Source organism: Triturus cristatus, chromosome 2_2 (assembly GCF_964204655.1).
Source record: "Triturus cristatus chromosome 2_2, aTriCri1.1, whole genome shotgun sequence".
Taxonomy (NCBI): Eukaryota; Metazoa; Chordata; class Amphibia; order Caudata; family Salamandridae; genus Triturus; species Triturus cristatus.
The window spans coordinates 1,014,039,187-1,014,066,994 of NC_140582.1; the positions used below are offsets into that span (position 1 = coordinate 1,014,039,187).

General features: G+C 46.4%; 1 protein-coding gene across 1 annotated transcript; it reads right to left on the reverse strand.

Moving 5' to 3' along the window:
• Positions 1-20,388: 20,388 nt before the first annotated feature.
• On the reverse strand, positions 20,389-22,526 carry CFAP184 (cilia and flagella associated protein 184). The gene has a single exon (XM_085642457.1). It carries the CDS (start codon positions 22,466-22,468, stop codon positions 20,513-20,515), a length of 1,956 nt encoding a protein of 651 aa, XP_085498583.1. The 5' UTR covers positions 22,469-22,526; the 3' UTR covers positions 20,389-20,512.
• Between the last annotated feature and the right edge of the window lie 5,282 nt (positions 22,527-27,808).

The window sequence follows — 27,808 nt, forward strand, 5'->3', positions numbered from 1 at the left end:
CCCCTCCTTCAAGTCAGGCGCCACATCTCTGGGTGTGTGTACTACTCTCTCAGCACTAGAAAATTCAATATTGCTGCCACCATCTGAGCTGGATTCCTCCTCCCACTCAGCAAAGCTCAATTTCTGAGCTACACACATTTCTTGTTGCTGGGCTGAGACACTCATGGTCTCAAGCCTCTCGAGCTCTAAGTCAAGCTTCCTCATAATCAACTCATGCTCCATTTCCATTTCTTTTCCTCTAGGGCTAACTTTCTAATTTGCCATTCCAATTCTAACTGCCCTTTTAACTTGAGCTTGGTCAGCTCCATTTCGTGCATCCTACACTCTCTTCTATCTGCCAGCTCCTCTGGAGATAGACTTTTACCAGAAACACTGCTACCGGCAGGGGAAGGGGTTTTCCTTCCTCTTGGGCCCACTGGCCCATCCAGCTGCTCCTCTGCATTATCATCATCAGTGGCATTCCTTGCTTCTACCCAGGCCCTCAGCGCCTTGTAGAACTCTGCCTTATGTTTGCATCCAGTAGTAGAAACATTGAATTTCTTGCAGAAGAACTTTATCTGTTTTACTGGGTAGCTGTCCAGTTTCTCTTCTTCCCATTGCCATTCATTATCAACAGAGACTATGGATGCTGCTTTCTCCACCATGGTTAAGCTTGGCAGTACTCAAAAATAGAAAGTCCCAAAAAGAAATCTACCAACAAGTATTGGTTGCGTTATGGTCTGCACTCACTAAGTAGTGTTCACCAATCACTGTACATGAGTCACAAATTCAAGTCCAGAATCCCACTGCTGCCACCAATGTTAGACTTGGGGGTCTCTAGTTGGCACAGGTATGCACTTGTGACAAATAGGGACCCTCTCCTCCAGTCAGGGTAGGGGGGTACACTCCTAAAATAACCCCTGCTCACCCCCTTGGTAGCTTGGCACGAGCAGACAGGCTTATCTCAGAGGCAGTGTGTAAAGCATTTGTCAACACATACAGTAACCAAGTGACAACAACACACAATACTGTTACTTTAGATGGTAGAATTTTGCTTAGTTCTTTTAAGTTCTTAGATGCGACACTTTAAGTCAATGTACCTTTTAGATGCGACACGCAGGGCAATGAAAGTGTTGCAACGATGTTGATGCGATGAAGTTTTTGATGCAAAGAAATAAAGACGTGAATATCTTCCAGATGCGTTACGCTTCTCCGATGTTGCGAGAAGACTCGACTCGATGCTTCAGCTGCAGCGGCGACACACTTTACGCGATGCGACGACAGCGGCCTTGGCAGCGACACTCTTCTCCGACGTTTGCGAGACGCTTCCGCTCGATGCGATGTTGCAGCGGCGACACCCCTTTATGCGTTGCGACGACAGCAGCTCCGACGGCGGCACGCTTCTCCGTGGATGCGAAGCGCTTTTCTTGATGCGGTACAATGCGACAACTACGATGGCTGCGATGGCGACACGCTTCTTCCTCGATGCGAATCTCTTCTCTTGATGCGGTGCAATGCGTCAGCTACGATGGCTGCAATGGCGACACGCTTCTTCGGCGTTGTGAGACACTTCGTGGATGATGCGAGATGCTTCCGCTCGATGCGATGCTGCAGCGGTGACACACTTTACGAGATGCGACGACAACAGCTCTGACGGCGGCACGCTTCTCCTTCTTGAGTCGCGCTTCCAGCTCCTTGCGACACGCAGTCCCTCAGAAGGCCCAACAACAGCAGCAGGCACTTCCAAAGAACTCTGGGGAGCTGGGTGGTGAAGTCTGTTGTTCCTGTGACTTCAGCAGGAGGCAAGCTCTTTTCCAAGCCCTTGGAGATCCTTCACAAGTTGAGCAAAAGTACACACAAAGTTCCTTTCTCCTCTCTTTGGCAGTAGGGCAACCACTGCAGGCCAATCCCCCGGGTTCAGGGATAGTTTCCTCCTCAGCTTCTTCTGGTTCCTCCCTCAGCAGAGGTTCTTCTTGTTTTCCCAAAGTGATCTAAATTCTTGGGATGAGGGTCCCAATATTTATACCCAGAAATCCTTTGTCCTCTGAGGGCAGAGGGGCTTTGCCTTGTTCAAACCGGTTCTGGTCAGTCCTGGAGCACTTTCTTTACCTGACTCCTTCTTTCCTTTCAGAGTGCAGGGCAGAGACATCAGACGCACCACAGGAGGTGGAGCCAGCATTGTGGAGGGAAAGCACAGCCCTGGAGCACTTTGTTGGCATGATTCCTTCTCTCCTATCATAGTGCAGGGCAGAGACATCAGACACACCACAGGGGGTGGAGCCAGCACTGTGGGGGGCAGGCACTGTCCTATTCAGGTCCCAGGTGCAACTCCTCCCTCCCATCTAGATGCAGATCTCTCTATTTACCACTGGGCGGACTCACCCTGCCTCCTGGAATCCCCCAGCCCTGTCACTCAAACTCCAGACAAGGAATACACAGCCTAGCAGAGGCAGGTTTTAATGGTTAGACAAGAAAATACCTACTTTCTAAAAGTAGTATTTTCAAACACAGAATGTTAAAACCAACTTCACTAAAAAATGTATTTTATCATTCTGAGTTCAGGCATACTAAATTCGAATTTCTACCATGTTCCCTGAGTCAGTTAGGATTATAAAATGTAATAACCAAACTGCCCATTCTGGCCTCTGGAGAACAGGTAGCCTTGCAATAGTGAAAAACAAAAATGTCTGTAATTCACTATTAGAACATGCCACACACACCAGGGCATGTCCTACCTTATCCTTACAATGCACCCTGCCCTTGGGCCTACCATAGGGGTGCCTGATATGAAGAAAAGGGAAGGTTTAGGGACTGGCAAGTGGGTGCACTTGCCCAGTCAGCATGACAGTACCAGACTGCACGCAGGCTCTGCAATGGCAGGCCTTAGACACACTTTTACAGGCGGCTTCTGTGGGTGGCACAACCAGTGCTGCAAGCCCACCAGCAGCATTTGGATTTACAAGCCCTGGGCACTCCCGGTGCACTGTACTAGGGTCTGACAGGTAAACCAAACCAACCAATCATGGAATCACTAATTCGTACAATAATTTACAATAGGGAGAGCATATGCACTTTAGCACTGGTCAGCAGTGGTAAAGTGCCCAGAGTCATAAAACAGCCAACAACAGGTGAGAAGAAATATGGGAGGAAGGCAAAAAGTTCATGGATGACCCTGCAAAAAGGGCCAAGTCCAACACAACCCCCTTCCAGCCAAAACGCAGGGTAGACCAATCACTACCTTGATGGGCTTCCCTGCTTTGGGCGATAGAACAAGGACCTGGCCCGCAACTGCAGGGGCAGACCCTAGTTCTACGCCAATCTGAACCTATTGGAATCCCTCTGTCCATACTCTCAGGGCCCACCAAGCCAATCCATGGGGAACCCTTCTCCTCACTTGTGGACACCACCTGTGCAGCACCTAACCTTAACTGGCTCACAGGTGTGTCCCAACAGACAGACAGCAAAATGCCACAGGGGCCACTGACAGTAGTCAGGGATGAGACCCAGGCCTTCTGCCTCTCAAGGCTCTCAAACCTCTGTGGCGCCAGGGAGCAGGGGGCCGTAGCCCCAGGTGCTTGGCACCCTTTGTCCATTCTCCCTCCTGTCAGGTTAGGTATGACATCCTAGCACTGACCCACCAGCCCCAGGCCTGTACCCGGCGGCTGGACCAAAGACTGGGGTGGCCTCTCCCACACCCGGTCCTCCTCCTTGGGGCTCTGTACCCTTCCACTTGGAGTGGTACCACTTCCAGAATTGCCAGGGCACCTGTGGCAGGTGTCCTGCGCAATTCGCCCACCAGTTCAGGGGTTCTATCCTGCAACTGGGCGTCCAGGTCATGGGGCACACCCTGAACCTGGCCCTCTAACTTAGGGTCTAAACCCTCAGGCTGTACCGGGGTCAGAGGCGAGGACTCCCTCCCTCTGCACCCCCATCCAGAGTACTGCACACTCCCAACTGGAGTGGTACCCCTAGAAGCAACATGGGTCAGGACACTGATTACAGTTGTCCCACCCTCCAGGTCAGACAACACCTGAACCTGGCTTCCCAACCCTGGGACCAACCCATGCGGTTAAACGCTCAACTGCACACCAGGACTTCCCGGGGAGCAAGCATGCCCCCCCTGGGGGTGACACATAACTCATGCCTGGCGCAGATCTCCCGACCCCTGTCCATTTGACCGTGCGCGAAGATCCCCCAGTTTGTGATCGGGGCTTGAGAGAGGCTACCGTGGCCCTCATTGCTGTGAGCTCCTCTCGCATCTTGGAGCCCTGGTGGCAGATTTACAAGCCCCTTGCGCCGCCGTAGCATCACGTTGCGTGACGCACCGGTGGCGCTGCCTGCTGAGTGATATTTACAAGCACAGGTCAAGTCACCCTGCGTGACTTAACCTATGCTTGTAAATATCGCCCCTGTTCACGCAACACTTTGCGTGTTAGGGGCGTGACATCGGTGTTGCTGTGGGTGTTCCCAGGCAACACCCATGTCCACTGATGCATTTCCAGATTCACTAGAAATCGTAAATCTGGCAATGCGTTAGAATGCGTGGCGTAGCGAGGTGCAACAAGGAGAAATGTTTTCATTTCTCCTCATTTTTTTCCTCTTTCAATGCCTGCTGCATTCTACAGCACACATTGGAAGAGGAAATCACCTCAATTGATTGCTTTGTGCAGGAAGGTGCCCCTTCCTGCACAAAAACAATCTCCCCACGACACAGGCATACTTGCACTATGGTGCAAGGGTGCCTGCACTGGCGCATGGCAGCAGTTTGTGCGCCAGCATAGGGGCAAGCACAGAGATGCAACATATTGATGTAAATTAATGCAGTGCAGCAATATGATTTGCGGAACCACGCTGCGTTGATTTCTTGTAGATCTGCCCCCTGTTGTTCACTTTTCACCGATCTCTCTACAAGCCCTTTGGCCAGAGTCTGTGGGTTTCGTGTGGTTAGACTCTTGCATACTGCGAGAACAGAAAACAGGAGGGGTAAGGAGAAACTCACTCACCCCAGTTTGAAGCCAGATGCTAGCAAAATATCGGTAAGCGGGGAGGAGAGCAGACTTGTGGGGGTGGGTGTAAGTACGAGCTAGGCTTGGTCCATGGGAACAGGGACATTAGCTACAGCCTTTTCCTCACAAAAGGAGATGATTGAAACGGTGTCTGTATCTAAGCAGGCATTTACATGCAGACAACCACCCCAGTTGTGTCTGATATGTGAGTAGAGTGAATCCCGGTTTACACTGAACGAAGTATCCGTGTTATTCCACCAGTAATTAAGATCTATATCTATTTCCAGGTTGACAGATAGCAACCGTAGTAATTATGTGGGGACGGTGTGGACGTGTACACATCGTCAGAAACGGTGGCTGGCGGTATGCAAGGTGTGGGCAACCACCGGGTAAATATTCTGTATATGTGAGCAGTAAGTCATATAAAACACGCGCTGCGTAGAGTGATTTTAATTGTGCGCTGTGCCTAACTGTGTGTTACGTGTTGTCTGTGTCTATTTTCCCCAGGTATATTACTGAACTAACAGTGCGGCGAGGACTGACCCCTAGCCCTGAAGAAATTGCCGGAAATCTGTTAAAAGGCAATGAAACATGTTGGCTTTCCATAAGAACTGATGGAGTGCAACAGTATGTCTTGTTTTTAAATTGAGCAAACACAGGGCAGTGATTAAAAGTTGATGGTTTTTGCCAGTGACTGTTTAGCTCGTTTTTAGTTTATAAGAGCAAAAAAGAGTGGGATTTTTTGCTGTGATTGTAGGGGGTCAGGACGGGTTGGCACGCAAATGCTTTTCGTAGTGCGTGTTTTACTTTCTCACACTTTCAATTTATTTGTGCACATTTTTTTCACAGTATTTCTTTATGGTTGTGGAGGCTGCCAGTGATGAAAATCGGAGCACACTGATGAGAACCTATCAGTAGCTCCCATGGTGGTGTTTCCGTGAGGTGCCTCCAATACCCTCACACATTTTTAGGTCTCGCGAGCCAAAGGCTCGAAGAGACATTTTATATCTGGGCTTCTCAAAGTGCTGCCGTGGCCTAAAGCTACAGTGCACGTGAACGTGCACGCGCGCAGCGTCATGTGTCTTTCCTCCGTAGCGATCGTAATCACGATCACTTTCACTTTCGCGGGCTCCTCTGTTGCTGGCATTCCCCCCTCCCTTCTCGCCCAGCCCTTCTTGTTTCCCTTTCAGATGAGACCAGACAGCTGCTAAAGACCTGGAAGCCTCTCCCTAGAAAAGAAAACACACTGCGCACCCATCTATCCGATCCCACCATTGGCTCTGGTTGCCTACATCCCCGCTTCTACAAATCCTTATACCAGCATGTCAACGCAAGTGCACATTACCTCTCTGTTTTCACTGTCTACCTTTTCTCACTATAGCTTCTCTACAGTTCGTCTTTCCTGTATGTTGCTCTTTTCCTAGTTTATATCTTCTTCCTTGTTTCCTAACAATTGTCTTTCTATTTACCTATTTAAGCTTTCCTCCGTCTTCTTTCACTTAGCAGGTCAGTCTGGTATAAACGGACCAGGTCGCAGCTTTATTTCCGCAGCTTTAAGTTTGCTTTATTTTTTGCTAAAATTGTATTTTATGCAAGGTTCATCAGGTTTTTGTTTTGCCGTATTGGTGGTTAGTACGACTTGTTTCCATTACAATGTGGCTCTTCTCTTTGTCTCTGTTCATTTGCTCCTTTTTATTTCATTTTTATTTACGTTACGTTTTACGAGAACGCGCTTCCGTCGTTTGACCTCGGCAGAGCTCCAACTCTTTGTGAATCTCTTGAAATGCAGCTCTTAAAGCCAACCCCCCTCCCCCCCCTGCTGTAGTGTGCGTGCGCCTGGCCCCGCCTGCCCCCACCCTCGTGTGCTGTGAACAGACGGGTCCGCGGACCCGGCTTTGGCATTCATTCCACACGGTTCAATAGTGAAATATTCATATTGGTGCACAAGCGTTCACACTCATTCTACCGGAATTGTGTGTTTTTTTCACCTGCGATAGGGCTGGGAGGGGTGGGGTTGGGGGGGGCAAGGGGGGCTCTACGTGTACAGCGCTCGCTTACAAGGTACAGACGGAAATAAAACATTTTAAAACAAAACCGTCCCCATACTTTGTTTATACTACTCGAATGCTCAGTTATCGTCTGTTTTGCCAAGTTGTGCTCAGGAATAAATCGCGATAAATGGTGATTTGTATGGCAAATGGTGACCTTTGTGCACCCCCTTCCATGCCATGAGTGAGCATTGATATAAATAATTATAAACTTGCGCTTTACGCTTTCTTTAAAGCCGTTTGCTAAGCGCCAAGAGCCCCTTCGTTTTGAGTTGTGCGCTACATTCGCGGTCATTAGTATTTTCAATATTATCAACCGGGGATGCGCGCGCACAGAAAGGCATTCACAGGGCAGCCACGCGCGACGTGACTGCGGCACGACAATTGGATGGAGTAACATGTGAATAACAATATTCATATATGTATACATGGGCACGTGTGTCTCGATATTTGAGGCCTCCTTCGCAGGATCGCAAACATGTTAACCCGTGTGATCTTGTGCCTGTCCGCTCCCGGCATCAGGCAGTCCTTCGGGCACGTTCGTCCCTGTCAACATTTTCTTTTCTTTTTCGATCTATATTTCTTGAGTTAATTCCGTTTTTTCCTCTCCCTGCAAGCCATTTGTGGAATTTTCCGTAAATTGAAATTTTCGTTAATATTCCAACGAGACAGCTCCCTGACCTGGGCAGTGGCTGCAGTGGCTAGCATAGAGGCTGCCTGTCGAGCCTTTTCGTCCCGTCTTGGCCGGGCCAGCCCAGCCCTTTATCCTTCTAAGGTTGAGTGCCTGAGTCCCGTTGGTTCCATTATTCATAAAATTCATAGATTTAAAGTGTCTAGAGGCACCTCGTTGAAAGCGCCGAGCGCTTCGCTGTGGCAACGTTATTATGCGTTTTTAGCTGCAGATTTTGAAAAAGGTCAAATGTAAAATGTTTGTTCTGTTGAAAATCACATGTTCACGCCGGTCACCTCGATGTCACGTGGTTTCCACACATATTTATATTTAGTATAAACTCACGTGGCCTCATTTACAAAACAAGCATTTGCAATGCAATAGGTCTCGCATTTATGCGAGTTTGAGCTATTGACATTGCAAATTACAATGCCTTTTATTTATGTTTTAAAAACGCAAAAAAAAAAATAAAAGGCACTGTCATTTGCTATGTCAATAGCTCAAACTCGCGTAAATGCGAGACCTATTGCATTGCAAATGCTTGTTTTGTTTATTGTGATGTGAAAATGTTTGAGTGTGAGAAACATACAAGTGCATCTATGTACTGGGATCAGACACGTATGAGAATTTTTTTAATTAGGGATAGGAGCACCCAGTCTGAACAGCATTGAATAGCTGGTACTTAATTATTAGAGCCAAGAAATGGGTTGGGGTATGCTCCCGATGTATGTCCCGATTTAGAGCATGTTTTGTATTTGTGATTATACCAAAATGAAGGAGACAGGAAAGACAAAACCAGTAAAGTGCCTGAACTCCCTTGCTTTCTACCAGAGACTCCAATTGGGTTAAAGGTAGGTGCGACTAAGTTCATGCAGACAACCTTTGGAATTCACCACCGGTAAGACATAAAGGAACACTTGACACTTGTAGACACTGGTGAACCCTCTTTCATTCACACATTCATTCACGAAGTAGGAAATGGGGAAACTGACCCTAGTGGCTTAGGTATCCACACACCAAAAACCCAGAGTCCGAGCCAGCAAGCTATGGGAGGGGGAGAAGGAATGGCGATAATACCAGAGGATTTGGGTGAAGCTTTGGGTCTTACAACCAAGTGGGAGAAAACATATGTCTTCCATCTGTTCCCTGGTTGTGCTGACGTGCCTTGTTTCGTATTGGACCGACACATTCAATGGGCACCAACTCAGCTGAAGTATTTGGGGGTGAGTGTATTTCACAATGAGGAGGACATGTGGGAAACTAATTTGGGGCCGCATTGCAGGCGCTTAGAGGCAGCATTACATTAAGGTGATCTTGAGGGTCCCAAAATAGCTAAAGTCGCTCTTACAAAGATGGTGGTCCTTCCATGGGTCCTGTATCACTTTACTAATCTCCCAATTTGGATCCCCCAGTCTTGGTTTAAGTCCCTTGATGCCATACTTCAGGAATTAGTCTGGCGGGGAGGTTGGAATCGTGTGTCCCTTGCCACCTTGCACAGACCTATCAGAAGTGGTGGCCTGGGTGTCCCTGGCATGGAATTGTACTTCCTCTCAGCGCAGTTGGAGTGGCTAGCCAGATGGTTAGCAGGTAGAGATGCTCAGAATCTTGGGGGGTATGCTGAACTCAAGCACAGTGGTCCCCTCGTGGCTTGGATGCTGGGATGGGTCACTCGGAAGCCCCACCATCGCAACTTTTTTGACCTTTGCGATGAGATGTTAAAGGGCTCTGGCAGCGAGATTGCACCATCCAGTGCTCTATGCCCCGGCGATTCCACTGGTGGGGCTTCCTTCCTGTAGGGAGGTATACTTCATGGAGCGCAGTTTGGAACAATGTCTTGAGGCGGGTATAGAGACGGTAGGGGACTGCTACACGGAGAGCACTTTGCGTACACTTGACTCTTTGGTGCCCAGTTCCTCATGTATGGGGTGGTGGGGGTGGCCATGTGGAGCTTGTGGACTGTGGAGCCAGACAGAGTCCTGGACTCATGAGTTGCTGCAGGTCCTCCTGAGTTTTGGACATGTGCACAAGCTGGTCTCCGGGGTCTACAAATCTGCACTGGAAATGGTCGCAGACGATCTTCCACATAGACATGAGTGGTGGTAGGCACCCTGGGCAGGAAGCTCTCTATCCTGTAGGGAGTGGCGGCTGACTATGGAACAAGTCTACAAGGTCTTGCATCGCACTCACTTTAAATATATGCAATTTAACTATCTTCATACCACCTATCTGACCCCCCACAGAATACATTTTATTTGCAGCAGACGAACCATATGCATAGCCATTAGATGGTACTGGCCTGCCTCCCTTCCTGCCTATTTGAGAAGTTATCATTACTTATGTCCACCTCTCTGCTGAGTCTAGTGCATGGACATGAGTGATTGCTTATGACTGCCACGTTATGAGTCACTGTTTTATGTTCATCTTAGTTTCCCCAAATGTTTCCTCCTGCGCAGGGTTGGGCTGAGACACTGATACCCATCTGGGGTGAAGCTGGGGCAATGCTGACTGTTTGGGACTATATAAGCCGCGGTCTCTACTGTTCGGCTCTCTGTAAGACTTGATGTGGGGTGGGCATCGTTTCATGTCTATTTTACAGCTGTACATACATACGTGCCCATGATGGGCCCCTGACCTTCCACTGTATTTGAAAAAATGTCAGTAAACAAATGTTTTTTAAAAACAAGCTGCCCTCCTTATCACAGTTGCAAAGGAGGCTGTCTCCTCGTTAGCCAAAGCTGAATGAAGCGAGGCTATTCCCGTGTCCGGAGAAGTAGTCAGACAACTGGCATGCTGTAATACTTCCGAAGTATCATCCTGTACTGAAGGACGGTATTCTTCGCTAAAAGGAAACTCTCACTTTGTTACATCTGGTTCAGAATGTGCATAAACCCCAGTCCTAGGCGGAGCAGCATCTTCCGATAGAGTGATCGGATGCTGAGTCTGTATCTGTGACGTCGATATCAGCGCCATTATCGGCGTCACGCGGCAGTGGCACTTGTCTGGCAAATGTGGTGTCAATTGCGGTGCTGTAGAGGGAGCAAAATGTGTTGTAGGGTCTGCAATTGTCATGTGCACAAGTAGACAACATCTGTCGGGTACAGGTCACACACAGCCTAAAGCCTGCAGGCTTTGGTGACATTTCTGCATATCAAAGAGAAATTTCTTCAAGAAAATCCAAACCTGTCAAATGACTGTTAAAGCTCCAGATCTGCATTGGTTGGCCCGACAAGAAAAGGAAGTGACACAAGCGTGAGCAGGTGGCATAAGTGCACACACTAGTCCTGACAGCACATCCGCACAAGATGGCGCGGCATGAGGTAGATTGGCACAACCTCTCGACGCAAAGGAATATTACAATACAAAAGTTTCCAGATCCATTGTGACGCTTGGGGATATTCAAAAGCTGAGGAATCTGTGGTTAGAAGTTTCTATCAAAAATAAAAGTGCAGGTACTGACTGTCGTAGCTAACTGTTTGCCAATGAGAAATACTTCTCTCCCAATAAAAGCATTGCACACCTGCTGAGAAAAGCTGGTAAAGCAAACACAAGGAGATTATGGACGGAGCGCGGAACCTTTTCAGACACTCACCCCCATTCACAGATCTGGGTTGAATCCATCCTTGTTCTTTAGCTCACTTCGCCACCCCAGTTCAGACTAAGCCATCTGCAAATCCGTCTTGACCCTGTGCCTCATGAGAACAGTCCAGCCCGAACTGCCAAGCTGTGTCTTCCTTGGACCGGAAACAAACATCCTGTGACTGGTTTCGGGGTAACACCCCTCATCAGCCAGGCTAGCTTGAATCCAGTGGCAAAGTGAGCAAGGCACCCACGTCTGGGGATACCCTGTCAACTTAGGGCAAACAAAGCAAACACAAGGAGGTGATGGACGGAACGCTGAAACTTTTCAGACACTCACCCCAAGTCACAGATCTGGTACTCATTGTTTCAAATAAAAAACCTGACAGTACCCGCCCATTTAAAGCACTGCCTATTGCACACATTTTTAAAAGTTTTTTTAACATATTTTATTGGTTTTCTTAGGTCAACAAAATCCAGTATAACAAGCAGTCATAGTATCGGTACATACGACACATAAATGATCAACAATGTCAGTACAGCATATACACAGCGTCGTACATATATGACTTACAGTACGTTATCAACCATAGCGATAAGCACGTCTGTACACACAAGAATATACAATATCATCAATGAAGCAGTAACCCACCCCCACCCAGGACTAAGGAAATAACAATAATGTCCCACCCTCTATCCCTCCCTCCCCAGATTCATTCAGTCTTTAACCGCATTGTTTCCGACTGCATGCCTATTCTACGTTTATCATTAGTTCTTTTCTTTTGAGAGATTTATCAGTCCCACACCACCTGTCCCTGTTGGGCGCAATCAGGGTCTCCCCATGTCTTTACAGCTAGTCATGCTATTCAGTGTATACATTTACCCGTCCGTAGGTATTGAGGTCCGTGGCAATAAACCCCTCCAACATCGCGTTCCATTCCAGCGAGATAGGATGCTTCCTCAGTCCTCTATTTTCTTCTCGTTTAATTGCCATGCTTTCAGCCCTGCCCCATCTAGTGACCTCATCATACCAGCCCTGTACTGTCGGTGCCTTCGCCGATTTCCATCTCATCTTTATTGACCTCTTGGCCAGGATCACTGCCATGTTGGCAAACCTATTCTATATTCCTTTTTTCTTGCGTTTTGGATCTAGCCCTAATATGCAATATTCAAGTGTATCACCTCCCATCACTGGAACCACCTCGCGTAGTAGTGTGTGCACTTAAGTCCAGAAGTGTGTCAATCCCGGAAAAGCCCACAACATGTGCAGCAAGTCTGCGTTCGATGCATGGCATCGAGGACATGTATCTGCTGTGTCTGGGAACATCTTATTCAGTCTATGAGGATTCAGATACGCTCTATGTACTACCATGGATTGTAGAAGCTTAAACTTGGGGTTGCGAAATACCTTCTATGGGTGTTCTAGTAGTACCCCCCATTCCTTGTCCGTTAGTACACGGCCTATATCTTCATTCCAGTTGTCTCTGAGTGCCTGTAATGAAGTTGCAGCGTGTGTTCGTATACTCCTATACAACCATCTGGTCAAGTGGCTCCCATTACCCATCAGATATTGCATGTGTAGCAGCTGATGGGTCGGGGCCTCTTTTCCATCCAGAGCCCAGGTATCTTTAATATATCTGTTGAGGCTCGCATGTAGCAAATATAAAGTATTGGGGCTCCCTGCTTCCTTACAAACTCATCATGATTCATTAACATATTATCGGCAAACAACATCCCCACTGTGTGCACTCCCTCTGTCCATTTGGATATACTTTTGTGGTGGTTATCCCAGACGGCGCAGGGAGTCCATTAATGGTATATTAAGGGCATTTTGGAGCAACCCTTTAGTGTAGCGGATGGCTTTCCTTCAGTATGTCAAAGTCACCTGTAACAGTGGAGGTGCTGCTAACGGGGCCTATTGCACACTGTTGAGCAGGGTTTTGTCAAAAGGAGTTGGTCCCCCTTCGATCCCTCTTAGTGGTTCCTTTGCAGATTGGAATTAATTCACCTGGAGGCTCTAAGGGCCACATGTACAAGGCCTTTTCGCATTTGCGAATGGGCTTTTGGCATGTACAAAGCCTTATTTGCGATTTGGTAAGCTTTTACCGAATCTCAAATTGGGCTTGCGATTCGGTATTAGGAAGGGAAGTGTTTAGGGCATCCCTTCCTAATACCGAATTGCAGTGGTATGTGTGAATGTTTTGCAACCAAAATGGAGTCGCAAGACATTTGCATTCTACTGCCTTCTTCAAGTAGGTGGTAACCCATTCTCAAATGTGTAGGGGTGCTCAAGGTACCCCTTCCCTTTTATGAATGCTTGCAAAAACAATTACAGACATGGTGCTCTGCTGACCCCGGCAGGCCACAATCCCTGTGCTGTTAGCAATTCCTAAGGGAGACCCACCTCATTAATATTCATGAGTTAGGTCTATTTGCAACCCACTGGGAATCGCACAATATGTCAAAGACACATTCGTACATTGGAGTTTGCCATTGCAAAGTAGTGAATTGTTAAAATTCACTATTTGGTAATTGCAAACTGTTACCTTTGTACATGTGCCCCTAAAAGCCTCTGAGTGAATTAGCAAGTGCAAACTAAGGAAGAAGTAGGGGAACCACGATCGGAATTACAGATTCCTCCAGTACATCATCAACCTCAGGGTCCCCTTAGAGAGGAGGAACTACCCGGGCAATCCCTGTTGATTCCAAAACACTGCACACAGTATCGGTAAATCGGTGGTGGGCGAGAGGCTGGCAGAGTTAATGAGTCCCAGAGTGACTATGGTAGAGAGGGCGGGAAAGTGCTAAAACAGAGCAAAACGAGGAAAAGGCTATGAACGAGAAGACACGCAGATAAGCTCCAAGTAAAAGCACTCTTGAGAATAGCAAAATGAAACAGACCATCATGGTCCCCTACAAAGAGGAATGGTTAGGAATTCACAGGAAGGACACAGGCAGCACAGAATGATTTCAGTCTCTCTAATGAGCTGACACGAGATGTTGCATTGCAAGGGTGCTGACTGAAGTGCAGCCCATTTAATAAGTGGTGCCTTTGATGACCAGTAAATAAAGGATCACCATTTTAAAAATTAAAAATAAGTCATCTTGGAATAGATAGGCATCAATTCAATTCCAGGTTGAAGGTCCACAGAACAACAACGCCTTAGTCTTCATAAGTGAGTAATAGGCGATGACTGGTAAGGCCTTGGTTCTGGGCGAATTGCACTGAGAAAGACAGTGCTGTGCAAGAACATTGGGAGGGGACCACCGTAGAGCCTAAACACGCCATAAGCTGAGCAGAACTGGGATGTCCTGTGTGAAGGGCTGGTAATTGGTGAACGATGACCTCTAACACCCATGTGGGAGTGCTCGCAGGTGAGGGCTGCCGCACTAGGACATGATCATGATACACAGGGTTTTAAGAATGTTAGGCTGAAATAGGCCATAGTGATCACGGGCCGTGGCACACTGGGATGGTTTGATAAGCTCTCCTTGCTCACTCGCACCAAATAGGACTCAATCTTTTAGCCGGGACACTGACTTATGAACATTGAGACCTCTCTGCCGCCATATGCCAAGTTTTTACTGTTGTAATGAATTTTCTCCATCACTGTATTTTATACTGTAATGATTTTAATTAATCTAACAATAAAGTTTACTTTACTTGACTTGACAGGATTAAGTTTACATCCGGTACTCCGAAGACCAAATACTGCTACTATGATGAAAGGTATAACAAGTCAGTAGAAGAAGAACCAGATGTGCATGATTATTTTCTTTTTGTCTGTGATTTTACAATACTTGAGATCAATGTAGAGAAATTCTGCGTTCTCAAATCTTAGATTTTATAATATAAAAGAAATCTTGTTCATAAAAACATAACTTATATGAACAGTCTCACGAAGCAAAATATATGATCATTTCACCAGAGAAGCAAGAAAAGATATCTGGTAGGATTAAACTAGCAAACTAATGCAGAACAGCATTTCCAACTAAATGGTGGACATTGACAAACCTCTAGAATCTGATCCTACCACAGAAGATATAACGAAGTTGATTAACAACATGAGAGCACCAATAGGACCAGGGGGCATATTTACAAGCCCCTATCGCCACAGGAACATCACTTTTTCCGACGTTCCTGTGGCGAAAGGGGCTTCGCCTTATTCACAAGGCGGCGTTAAGCCACTTAACGTGGCTAAATGCCGCCTTGTGAATAAGGCAACCTTTCACGCTACACTTAGCGTGAAAGGGGAGGGAAATGGGTGTTGCGGTGGGTGCTCCACAGCAACATCCATTGATTATGACGCTGCTCCATATTTACAAGGGTGACTTAAACATGGGGCAGCAACAAAATTAAGAGCAGGAAAAACCTGGTCTTAACCAGGTGAAATGTATTTCTCCTCGTTTTTGCTGTTGACAGCAAAACGCCATTGGTTGTTTATGTGCAGGAAGGTGTCCCTTCTTGCACATAAACAATCACTTAAAAAATGACCAGTTGCCAGCGCTAAGGGAAAGGCAGGGGTGCACCTTATTCTTGTGAATACGGCGCATTCCTGCGTTTGGAAACTGTCAGAGCACGGAGTTAGCCTTCTTGGCTTAACGCCGTATTCCAACAGTTTTCTAGTAAATATGTCCCCAACTGCATCGAGTCAGAGCGAGGCTTCTGCTGGCCTCTCTCATCCCTGCTGGAGCCAAGTGGAGCAGGGACAACAGAGGCATGGAGTGCTGTGGGTGGTCATGGAGCTGTCGCAGTGATGCCGTACCCCCCAAAGGTTTCAGAGAAGCATTCATAGGGACACAAGTGTGCCATGGGGCTCAATGCAGTCACAGGCCTATTGATTTGTTGTGCCAGTCCTTGACTGGCTTTTGCTGCTATGTATCGCATATACAACACTGCAGATCTTTATTTTTTCCTTCTTTAAGTCCCATCAAGCAAGGTACTTTTTTAGACTATATGATTTTTACCTACATTTTAATTCATTCTGAACCAGTTATAATATAGTACAAGTGCTCTTCAACAACCTTAATTTAATATATCAATATGCTTGTTTTGCAGATTCTTTTTAGAAATTCACATATTCACTACCTGGTGGTTACATGTTTAAAATTGCTTCAACAGTATGGTGTTCACCATAGGTTGTATGTTATTTCGGTGAAACCCACTTATAATGTTACAGCCCCACATTCTCGTCTCTTGACCCAGTACTTTTTAATTGGACCACCGAGTTTGAGGTACTGTGAACACACAGATTTCTAAGGGGCATACTTACAAGGGGAATGCCACTTTTAGCGACGTTCCAGTGGCGCAATGCCCTTCTCCATATTTACAAAGTAGCGTTAAGCCACTTTTTCTGGCTTAAGGCCGTCTTGTAAACAAGGTCCCTTTACACCCATCACTTAGCGTGAAAGGGGCGTGCAATGGGTGTTGCTGTGGGCGTTCCATTACAACACCCATTACTTTTGACGCTAACCCAGATTTACAAGGAGGTGTACATCTGAGGTAGCATCAAAAACTAACGCCATGCAGGAGCAGGCGTTAGAATGGTGAAACAAGGAGAAATACTTTAAATTCTCCTCGTTTTTGCTTTTTTGTTAAGTGTGCTGCGTTCTGCAGCACACATAGAAAGAGCAAAAGACCAATAATATATTTTTATGTGCAGGAAGGTGTCCCTTCCTGAACACAAACAATCATTAAATAATTATGATTTGTTGCTTCTATGTGTGCTGCATTCTGAAGCACACATAGAAGTAATAATAATAATAATAATAATCTTTATTCGGTTTTTGACATTATAAAACCATAAAAGATATCATAACATACAAATGTTCATATTAAAATTTGTTAAGAAGAGTATGTTTAAAAAAAAACATTTAAAAAAAATGCATGTATATAGTTAAATAATATGAGAATTATTTCACTATTTCACAAGTTTTTCCTATGCCTCATAATACACTTTAAAAAATTCAGTACATGATACACTGTGCATTCAGAGTCCAAAGTTTGAAGGGCCAGCATAGCTGGTCGACATTGTCTATAGCCCCATTTCCTTAATAGAGGAATTAGCCAAATTTTTCGATGGGAATGGAAGAACTTGCAAAACAGTAGGGTATGCATAGTAGACTGTTGTGAAAGATCGTCACATGGGCATGGTTCCATCTGAGTTTTCCAATTATTTTTTTCCGGAAATGAAACTAATCTGAAAAAAAGATTCATTCTGAATCTTGTTAGGAGCATCTTTTCATAAGTTGTAAGCTCCATGGTCAGATATAGCTGGATCTTCAGAGACTGCTGTGTCATTATTGCATGAGTAACTGATTTTTTCGCAATCACTGTTGTCAGTCTAAGGGATTCCAGGTGACTCAAAGCAGCTAGTTTCAATTCCTTTTTGGATATTTCCTTCACTTCTTCCGGCTTGTGATAGTATTTTTCTAGACCCAGGTCGCAAAGGAAGTGTCTTACATAGGAAAGCCAGGCTATTTTATGTGCGTGGTCCAGATCCATAGTGTCGCGTAAGATGGTTTTAGTCAGACTGTTTTTTTCTGATACCCATACTCGCCTCCAGAGCAGAATAGGTTGAATTTTTATTAAGTCTTCGATATATGGGATTCCAAGTTCTATGTGTGAGGCATAGATGGAAGTGCCTCTTGGAGTTGATAAAAGGAACCTCATGAAGATATTCTCCTCTTTTTGGACGGGGCCGGTAGGTATATGTCCCCAGAGCCCTGCGCCATATAAAGCAGTGGCTTGACATTTCGCAACATAGATCTGTAACAATTCTACTGATGGTCTTTTACCGAGTTTGTTAGAAAATTTCATCAGTGCCATAATTGCTCGTTTAAAAAGATGTCTCCTGGCCTCTACTGCCGCTTTCCAATTCAGGGCGTCGTCGATCATGATGCCTAGGTAAGGATACTGCGTGGTCTTTTCAATTCTTTGATCCTTTAAAAAGATGGACTTTGTTGTTTTTCTTGATCCGCCAACTACCATAACAAAAGTTTTTTTAACATTTATGTGGAGGTCCAGGGCACCCATAAAGTCTGCATATTTAGATAGAGATTTCTGCAGTTCAATGGGGGTACGTGCTAAGATAACTGCATCGTCAGCATAGAGCAGAGCGGGAATCGGACGACCTTTTGCTCTTGGGAGGTCTCTCCCTCCTCTCAGCATAGATTTTTCTAGGCCGTTGGTGTACAGAGAGAAGAGGAAGGGGGCAAGGACACAGCCTTGCCTCACACCCCGCTCTACCCTAAATGGCGATGTCAGTTCTCCTTGTGTCCCGTACCTCACTCTCGCCGTGGCTTCGCTGTATAGCTCTCTCAGAAAGTCCAAGAGCGGGGGATCTACCCCCATTTCACTCAGCAGTGACCAGAGCCTTGCGTGCGAGACGCAGTCGAATGCGGAGGATAGGTCCACATAAACCATATAAATGGAGCCAGGTTTTGCATGGGTATATTTTGATGTTAACAGGCTTAGATTTAAGGCTTGTTCGACGGTTCCAAAGCCCTCCCTGAAGCCGAACTGTAAGTCTGATAGAATGTTTAGAAGTAACAAATCACCATTCGTTATTGTTTATGTGCAAGAGGGGAGACCTAGCCTGGCAGTTCGGGCTGGACTGTTCCAATAGGGAGCAGGGTCAAGACTGATTTGCATAATGCTGGGTTCAAACTGGACATTGTTCTGCATTCTGCCCATCAATTGTTCTTTTTTGCATTCATCAGGTAGCCTTAACAGCAACTTGCTTCACTTTTATTGCCTTACCCACTACCAGTGGGTTTAGGTTTACAACTTTTGCCTGCCAACACTCCTTGGGGCAGATTTATGAGGCCCGTTGCGCCATCGGAACGTCACTTTTTGTGACGCTCCGTGGCGCAGAAGCCTGCGTGATATTTATCAGGCAGCACTGAGCCACTTTTTGTGGCTTAATGCTGCCTCATAAATATCAGTCCCTTTAACGCAGTGTTCTGCGTTAAAGGGGCGTGCAATGGGTGTTGCTGGGGGCGTTCCCAGCAACATCCATGGCCTTTTGACACTGCCCCAGATTTACGAGAAATCGTAAATCTGAGGCAGCGCCAAAAGCTTACGCCTCCCCAGGGTAGGCGTAAGGGAGGCGCAACGGGGAGAAATATCTTTATTTCTCCTCGTTTTTCCTTTTTCTATGTGTGCTGCATTCTGCAGCACCCATACAAAGAGGAAAAACCTCTTGTGATTATTTTTGTACAGAAAGGTTTCCCTTCCTATACAAAAATATTCATCCCTGCAACGCAGGCACCCTTGCACCATGGTGCAGAGGTGCCTGCGTTGGTGCAGGCAGCCGATTGTGCGCCGGCGCAGGGGAAAAGGACAGGAATGCACCGCATTTTATAGATACGGCGCATCCCTGCCCTTTTCTTTTGCCGTAGGGTAGCGCAGCAGGAAGGCCTGCTGCGCTTCCCTACGGCAAAACCTCATAAATCTGCCCCCTTATATTTAGGTAGGCAAGCATTCTCCCCAGACTGGTCCAAATGATGGAACGTGCAATACTGAATATCAGGAAGGAAACCTCCTTGATACTCACCTACTTGGTCTCACAAAATGTTTCTTTACATTTCCTATTGGTGCCACCTATGTGTAGCTATACAAGCCTTAAGTGTCAAAAGGCCCCATTTAGTGTAGAACAATATAAAACTGCAACAGAACCACATAAAATATATTTTAATTTCCCGATCTAAAGCTATGCATGTCCTATTCATTTTTGATAACAGAATTTTTTTTCCAAAAATAGAATTCCGTATCTTGGGATACATGCCAAACTGTATATAATGGCTAAAAATATCAATAAAAAATTTACAAAATGAACTATGATTTGAATGCATCAGAAAGCTGCATTAACGAACAGATATTGTAAAGACACCAACTCTTGACAAGGACCTTTTAATAATTGAGATCGACAGCTTTTTGACATGTGTGATATTTCTTCATCCTTATGGTGTTTTTTTATTGAATGGGTACCCAGTTTTGACTCCTTTCCTCCAACTGAGCTGAATGTTCCAAACACAGCTTCTCTGGAGTTCTACCATACTTTCATCAACCCGAAGGTTCTCGCTGTACAAAAAGAGCTGACCGGAATTAACTTTGAAATGATCCTTTTTTAATTTATAGAAACCTTAAAACATACAATGCAATCATTGTTGCATTGGAAGGCTACATAAATAAAATGTTTTTTGTTTTTCTTGTTTTTACAAAAGAGACTTTATGGTTGCACAAAGGATTTGGTCACCTCAATCTTTTTTTTGAGTCCATTTCCGCTGAGGACGAGCTCTGCATGGCGTCGTTTCAAGTTCTCCAACTTCTGGCCTAGCTCCTCTGTGGCATCCACGTTGCCCTCAAAGTCCCTCAGCAGCATCTCGTTCCCCAGTAGACCACACTTGTTCTGCAGTTTCACATTACTGATCCTCAGGCTGTCCCTGGCCTGCTTCGTCTTGGTGAGCACGTCCCTCTTCTGGGCCACCACGGCTTCCGTCTCCATCAGCTGCTCTTTCTTGACCTGGTTCTCCGCCTGCACAAACTGCAGCTTCTCTTTCAGGTGGGACAGCACCTGCACGGTGCCCGTGATCTTCTTGCGCAGTTTGAGCAGCTCCTCGTTGCGTTCCTCGATCTTCTCGTTGAAGTTCTGGTTCTCAATTTTCAGCTGCTCAAAATCGATGAGGTGCAGCCCATCCGCAAGCTCCTCCTTGGCTTTCAGGGTCACCTCCAAGCGGCTGATCTTGTTCTTCAGTTTGATGTTCTCCAGGCGCACCTGGATCAATGCGTCTTCCTTTTGCTGCTCCTTGGCCTGCAGCTCTTCCAGGTCCTTGGCGGCTACGTGTCGTCCCTTCTTCCCGGTCATGGCAGACACAGCCACGTCTTTTTTCCGCTTCTGGAATAGCCTCCACTCCTCCTTTACCTTGTCAACTTTCTCCTGGGACTGAGCACGCACCTCTTCCATTTGTCCGTGGTAAAATTCGGACTCATTTGCATACTGCTGTCGAAGCTCCCCGAGTATGGTGAGCTGGCGGGTGTACCGCTGCTCCTGGTCCTCCACTGGCTTCTGCAGCTCCAGCAGAGTTGCCCGGCGCGCTGTTTCCTCGCTCTTTTTCCGGCGGAAGTAGTAGTACAATTTCTGTTGAAGCTGACCATTTTGCTGCTGGATTTGCTCCCGCTCCGCCAACAAAGATTGGCAGTGTTCCAACAACTCTGCGTGCACATCCTCTTCCGTGGGCAGCTCTTCCTCCTCTGCCTCCTCCTCTGCTTCCTCCTCTGCCTCCTCCTCTGCTTCCTCTTCCGCTTCCTCTTCCGCTTCCTCTTCTGCTTCCTCTTCTGCTTCCTCTTCTCCTTCCTCTTCTCCCACGCCTTCCTCTTCCTCACGTATTGAGGCGATGGCATGTGGGGATGACTTCTGCTCCTCGGACAGATCGCCTTCACCAGCTTTGACCTCGGTTTCTGTCTCTTCAGGAATAGCATCATCCTTGGATAGGGATTCTAATATTTTACTGGATGCAAACTTCACTTCTAGCGCCTTTTCTGTTACCGGGGTCTCTCCTGGTGTACTAGGTGCTGGGATGTCACTTGGCTCTGCTGTTTCCACAGCTGGGGTGTCAGACGCCGGGGTGTCACTGGGCGCTGGTGCGCCAGGCGCCGAGGTGTCACTGGGCGCTGGCGTGCCAACGGGGGCTGGTGCGCCATGCGCCGAGGTGTCAATGAGCGTTGCTGGTGCGCCTGGCGCAAGGGTGTCACTGGGCGCTGGTGCGCCAACGAGAGCTGGTGCGCCATGCGCCGAGGTGTCATTGGGCTCTAGTGTGCCAACGGGCGCTGGTGCCACATGCGCCGAGGTGTCACTGGGCGCTGGTGTGCCAACAGGAGCAGGTGCGCCATGCGCCGAAATGTCACTGGGCGCTGGTTCGCCAGGCGCCGGGGTGTCAGGAGTTGGGATGTCAATGGGTGCTGGAACGTCAGGCGCTGGGGAGGGAATGGATGTTGGTGTGCCAGGTTCTGCTACGACTGAAGATGCGACGTCTGCTGATGCGCCATGCGCCGAAGCCTCGACGGGTGCTGCGTGAGGTTGAGTTACACTCAACGCTGCAGGGGCTTCACCCTCCTTCTCTGTCACCGACGACTCTCGGGGTTCCTCCGTAAGAGCCCCTTGCTCTGCAGCGCCGTCCGATGCCATCCTACACTAGGGATCAGCGTGCCGATGAGTGCGTTCTACCGATATAGATAGACGCCTTTCTCTTCTCAGGTTTGTTTATGTTTCAGTTGTTTCCCAGGCAACCGACTTTTCCGTGTGGTCGCAGCCGTGCGCAGTCGCAATGAAGTTGAGAAAGTGCAGCCTGCCGAGACTGGCAAGAGAGAGCACGCCGCCTCGTGGCATCACGAGAGCGCACAACGTTCTCGCTTTCCATAATTGTGGCCTTGGTTACAGCATTTTTATTGATTTTTAATTTCTTTAACGGCTTCATCAATAAACTGGCATTGGGAAAGGCATTATGCCTCGCGTCTTAGTTGCTAAGGCCGACTGATTGGCTTTGCCAATGCTTTTCAGCAAAAAGAGGACAAAAGTGCTTTTTGCTAATGCAACACCTTAAAAAAAGCCACTGACAGAATTTACAAGAATGGACTGCAATTCTGTGCCATATTCTTCTTCTAAGTGACAGACCTTTGCCACCGTTTTTGAATGAAAGCTAAATCAAATCATATCAATCGTCATCATAATTTAACAGTTCTTAGGTGCAGTCAGTAATGAGAGTTTTGGATTGGCTTTTGAAAACCTTTATTCTCATAAAGAGATTAATACAATTCTTATTCTCGTTATTCAATTAGTAAGTCAGATAAAATCAGTTTACAGAAATTGTTGTGTTTACTTGCTTCTGCCCTCGCGACTTGCCTCGCGCTGCCTTCTGCCTCGAGCCTTCGCCCAGGGCTCTATGACGTTTACTCGTTCCATGATAGAACCTTGGGCGAAGGTGACGGTTGGGGCGACAGTTGACTTCTGCCAGTTAGAGTGTCAGACGCCTCTTGGTGTCAGGGCTTTACCGGATTAAACTACTATTATTATAGCCTTACCTGACTCCGGAATTCATCTTTACAAATTGGCGACGAGTGCCCTGACGCCACTGCGGACCTGCGTTCGTATTCTTCACGACCCTCGTGTACATTTCAGACGGCGTCGAATTCTGACACGTTGGTGCTGGGGACGCCCTTCGCGAACCATCGGGACGGCGTTGAAGTCAGCTGTTCAAATTACGGTGAGATCCATGCCGACTTGTGTGATAGCGCTCTCCCGCTTAGACGTTGGATTTTGAAGCATTGACTGTTGCACTTCGCTGCCGTGCGCTGTACTCGCTTCACGCCTTGCTTCACAAGGGACGTTGCCTCTTCCTGGCGGTTTCCTGTGTTCATTCTAAGGCACTTCACCTCAGGGTTTCAGCGAGTGCGCACCTTCTGCGTCACTGAAACGCATTGGCGGACATTTTGGATTGGGCTCCACTCAAACCTCAGCGGCCATTTTAGGAGCGTCTTGTACGCATTTACACGTTCAAACCTTCATTTCTTCACAGTGATGCGCTCACTCAAGTTTAATTTAAAGTATTGATGCGCACACTGTCTGCTGCCTTCCCTATCATTTTGGATGGTCAATTAATACATAGTATAGTTCACGGTGACTGCTACCACTGTGAAATTGAAGTTTTACTTCACTATTATTGTTACAGTTGGTTCTTCAGTGATGCACACACTGCCTTGTGCATCTTCATGATATTACTTTAGCTTTCTCACGTCGTGTATCTTTTCCTTGTTATCTCTATTTTCCTTATCCTTTCTTATTCTGCTCTTTCACTCTTCTCATTCATTTATTTCTTCACTCTCTTTCTTCTTGTATTTTCTTTCTTCCTTTCATCCTTCCACTTTGTCATGGCTTCAGGCAATATTTGGAACCTTTCTCCCCCTCAACCCTTAATTCCTGCGCCAGGTGATTCGTTTCTTAAATGGGAAGATTGGCGTGAATACTTCGAGAATTATATCTCTACTTTTGATGAAGAAGGTGAGGAACTTACTCCAGAAAGGAAGAAGAAAATTTTGCTGCACTGCGTGGGAGCAAAAACTATGAAAATTTATAACAGTATTAATAAGAAAGTGAGGGCTGCAGGGGATGATGACGTCTATGCCCATGCCTTGGAGGATTTTACTAATTACTTCAAACCTACTGTTTGCGTATCAGTCCACAGGTACAAATTCTTTCATCGCAAGCAAAATTCAGAGGAGTCCATTGAAGATTTTGTCTCCGCACTTAAAAACTTGGCTCTGACCTGCAGATTTGGTGGGCTTCATGATGAATTCATTCGTGACCAGATAATTATGCGTTCTGCGAATCGTGAGATCCAGGAGAAACTGTGGGCTAAAGGAGAAGCTCCTCTCCAAGAGATCATTGACATGGTCAAGAGAACAGAATTAACAGGTAGATGCGCCAAGGCTGTTCTTTCCGAAAAGAAGAGTCAACATTCTGAGGAGGATCAGACTATTGTAGCCAAAGTGAAACACTCTAGAAATACTACCAAGAAGTCTTCTCATGAACCTAAAACTAGGAATGAATCTTCGTCGAAAGTCATGTTGACTGGTAACAAAAGATGTTTTAGATGTGGGAGCAAATTCCATTTGGCGAATGACAAAAACTGCTCTGCCCTTAAACAGAAGTGTACCAAGTGCGGAATTGTTGGGCACTTTGCAAAAATGTGTCATAGCAAGCAAAGGAAGAATTCTAACGTGAAAGTAGTCGTACCTGATGGATATGACATGTCGGATTCTTCTGATGAGGATGACATGAATCTTTTTGTGCTACTGGTTGATGATGACGTTCTGAATGTGAAGGGCAAAAGCAAAAAACCTGTCTGCCATATGGAGATTGGTGGAGTGAACATTGCCATAGTAGCTGATTCGGGTTCACCCTATACAATTGTTAACAGAGGTGTCTGGGAGGAAAAATTCATTCCTGTGATAGGCCGTAAACTTGCCAGTCCTGACATTTCACCTAAGACTTTCACAGGAGAACCTATCGATATTTTAGGTTACAGGGAACTGCCTTTCTTGTTCAAAGACAGACAAACAGTTAGCAAATAGTACATTTCTGAAGTTGGTCCTTCTGTACTGGGGTGGAGGGACCAAGGTAAGCTGGGCATATTCCTAGATCCTAACAGCCCTGATCCTGTCTTGTCTGTGCAATCAGAGGATGCATATACAATGAATATCAAAGAGAGATTTCAAACTGTGTTTTCTGGGAGAATAGGGAAGCTTCAAGGATTTCATCATAAAATTGAGCTTAAAAAAAATGCCGTTCCGTGTATCCACAAATGCAGGAACATCCCTTTCTCAATCAGGGATGAAGTAAAATCAGAACTCGTTAAGCTACAAAGAGGTGGCATCATCGAACCTGTGGAGTCTGCAGAATGGGTCGCACCTTTGGTTTGCGCTAAAAAATCCAACGGCAAGCTCCGTTTATGTGTGGACCTCAGGGACCTCAATAAGAATATCCTGATTGATCAGTACCCTTTGCCTAGAATCAGTGAGATGTTTTCTCATACCAATGGAATTAAATGGTTCTCGACTGTTGACCTTACTGCAGCGTACCACCAAGTTGCATTACATCCTGACAGCAGAAGCCTCACTACATTTGTGACTCCATTTGGATGTTTTAGGTTTAAAAGAGTCCCTTTTGGACTTGCCTCTGCTGCAGCTATGTTTCAGAGGCTCATGCATATGCTGTTCAAAGATGAGCCCAACTTATTAATTTTTCAGGATGACATTATGATCATGGGTACCACCAGGGAGGAACATGACGAGAGTTTGTTTAGAGTTCTTAAGACTCTGGAACGGTATGGTCTTACCGCTGACATTCTAAAGTGCAAGTTTGCTGTGACCAGTGTTACCTATTTAGGTCATGAAATTTGCGGTGAAGGCATCAAACCTAAAAAAGAGTTGTTGTCAGCCATCAAGGATGCCCTTTCCCCAAAGAACAAAGACGAAGTGAAGGCTTTTTTGGGGTTGTCTGAATTTTATGCGAAGTTTGTAAAAGACTTTTCTTCTAAGACCTTCCCTCTTAGACAGCTTGTTAAGCAAGGATGCAAATTCGTGTGGTCTGATGAGTGTGAGAGGGCTTTTGGGGATATAAAAGATGACATTTGCAGAGCCCCACCTTTACAAGGTTTTAATCCCTCATTACATTCCATTGTCACCACTGATGCCAGCCGGAAAGGTTTGGGGGCGGTTTTGAGCCAAATTGACAGCCTGGGAATTGAAAGGACCATTGCTTTTGCCTCACGCTCCATTACACCTACTGAGGAAAGATACTCCGTTATAGAGCGTGAGGCTTTAGCATGTGCATGGGGTTTGGGACATTTTCGGCAGTATGTCTGGGGATTTAACATTACCCTAAGAAGTGACCATAAACCCCTGGTCAAGGTACTTACTACTAAAGGTTTACAAACTGCCTCTCCCCGACTAGCACGTATTTCGGTGAGAATGTTGGATTACAATTACAATGTGCAATATGTTCCTGGATCAAAAAATGTGGTTGCTGACTGTTTGAGTCGGTTACCTTTGCCTTGTACAGATGACTCCGTTGGAGAAATCGAATCTTTTTGTGGTGCAAAAATTTTGGATGACATTTCTTGTATTTCGCAACATGAATGGTTATCAGCACAAGCTGGAGACACTACTTTGTGCCAGATAGGAAAGTATATTGTTGAAGGCTGGCCCATAAAGAAAGACTTACCCCACAGTTTACGTACTTTCTGGGAATTGAGACACGAGTTGTCATTGGAAGATGGTCTTATCCTCAGAAATGGCAGAGTCATACCCCCTGCTTCCCTTCGATCCAAAGTGCTCGATATCTGTCATGAGGGGCATCTGGGTATTGGGAAGACTAAGAGTAGGGTTAAAACCTCTTACTGGTGGCCGGGGTTGGACCTGGAAATAGAGAGGAGAGTGAGAAACTGTCTGGCTTGTGAAAACTCTGATAAATCACAGCATACCTTGAAACCTCCCCTTCATCCACTGTCAAATCCTAGTATGCCATGGACAAGATTGGGGGTTGACATTTTTGGGCCTATTTGGGAAAATGGTGAGCAGGTTTATCTCATTGTCCTAGTAGATCATTTTTCTAAATGGCCAGAAGTGGAAATTGTACAATCTGCTGATGCTAAAGCCGTCATCAAGTTTTTGAAAAGTGTGTTCATGAGGGAAGGGTTGCCCAAGTGTATTGTAACTGACAATGGCCCACAGTTCGTTTCTGACAGCTTTAAGCGGTTTGTCAATGACAATGGCATTTCTCACAAGACTACTTCCCTGTACCACCCTGCTGGTAATGGTGCAGTGGAAAGGTTTAACCGTGTGGTGAAGGGAATTGTGCAATTGGCCAATCATAATGATCTCTCGTGGAGGAAAGAATTGACTCACAACTTGTGGGCTTTCCGTGTGACACCCTGCGAGTCTACTGGCTCTAGTCCTTTTGTGTTATTAA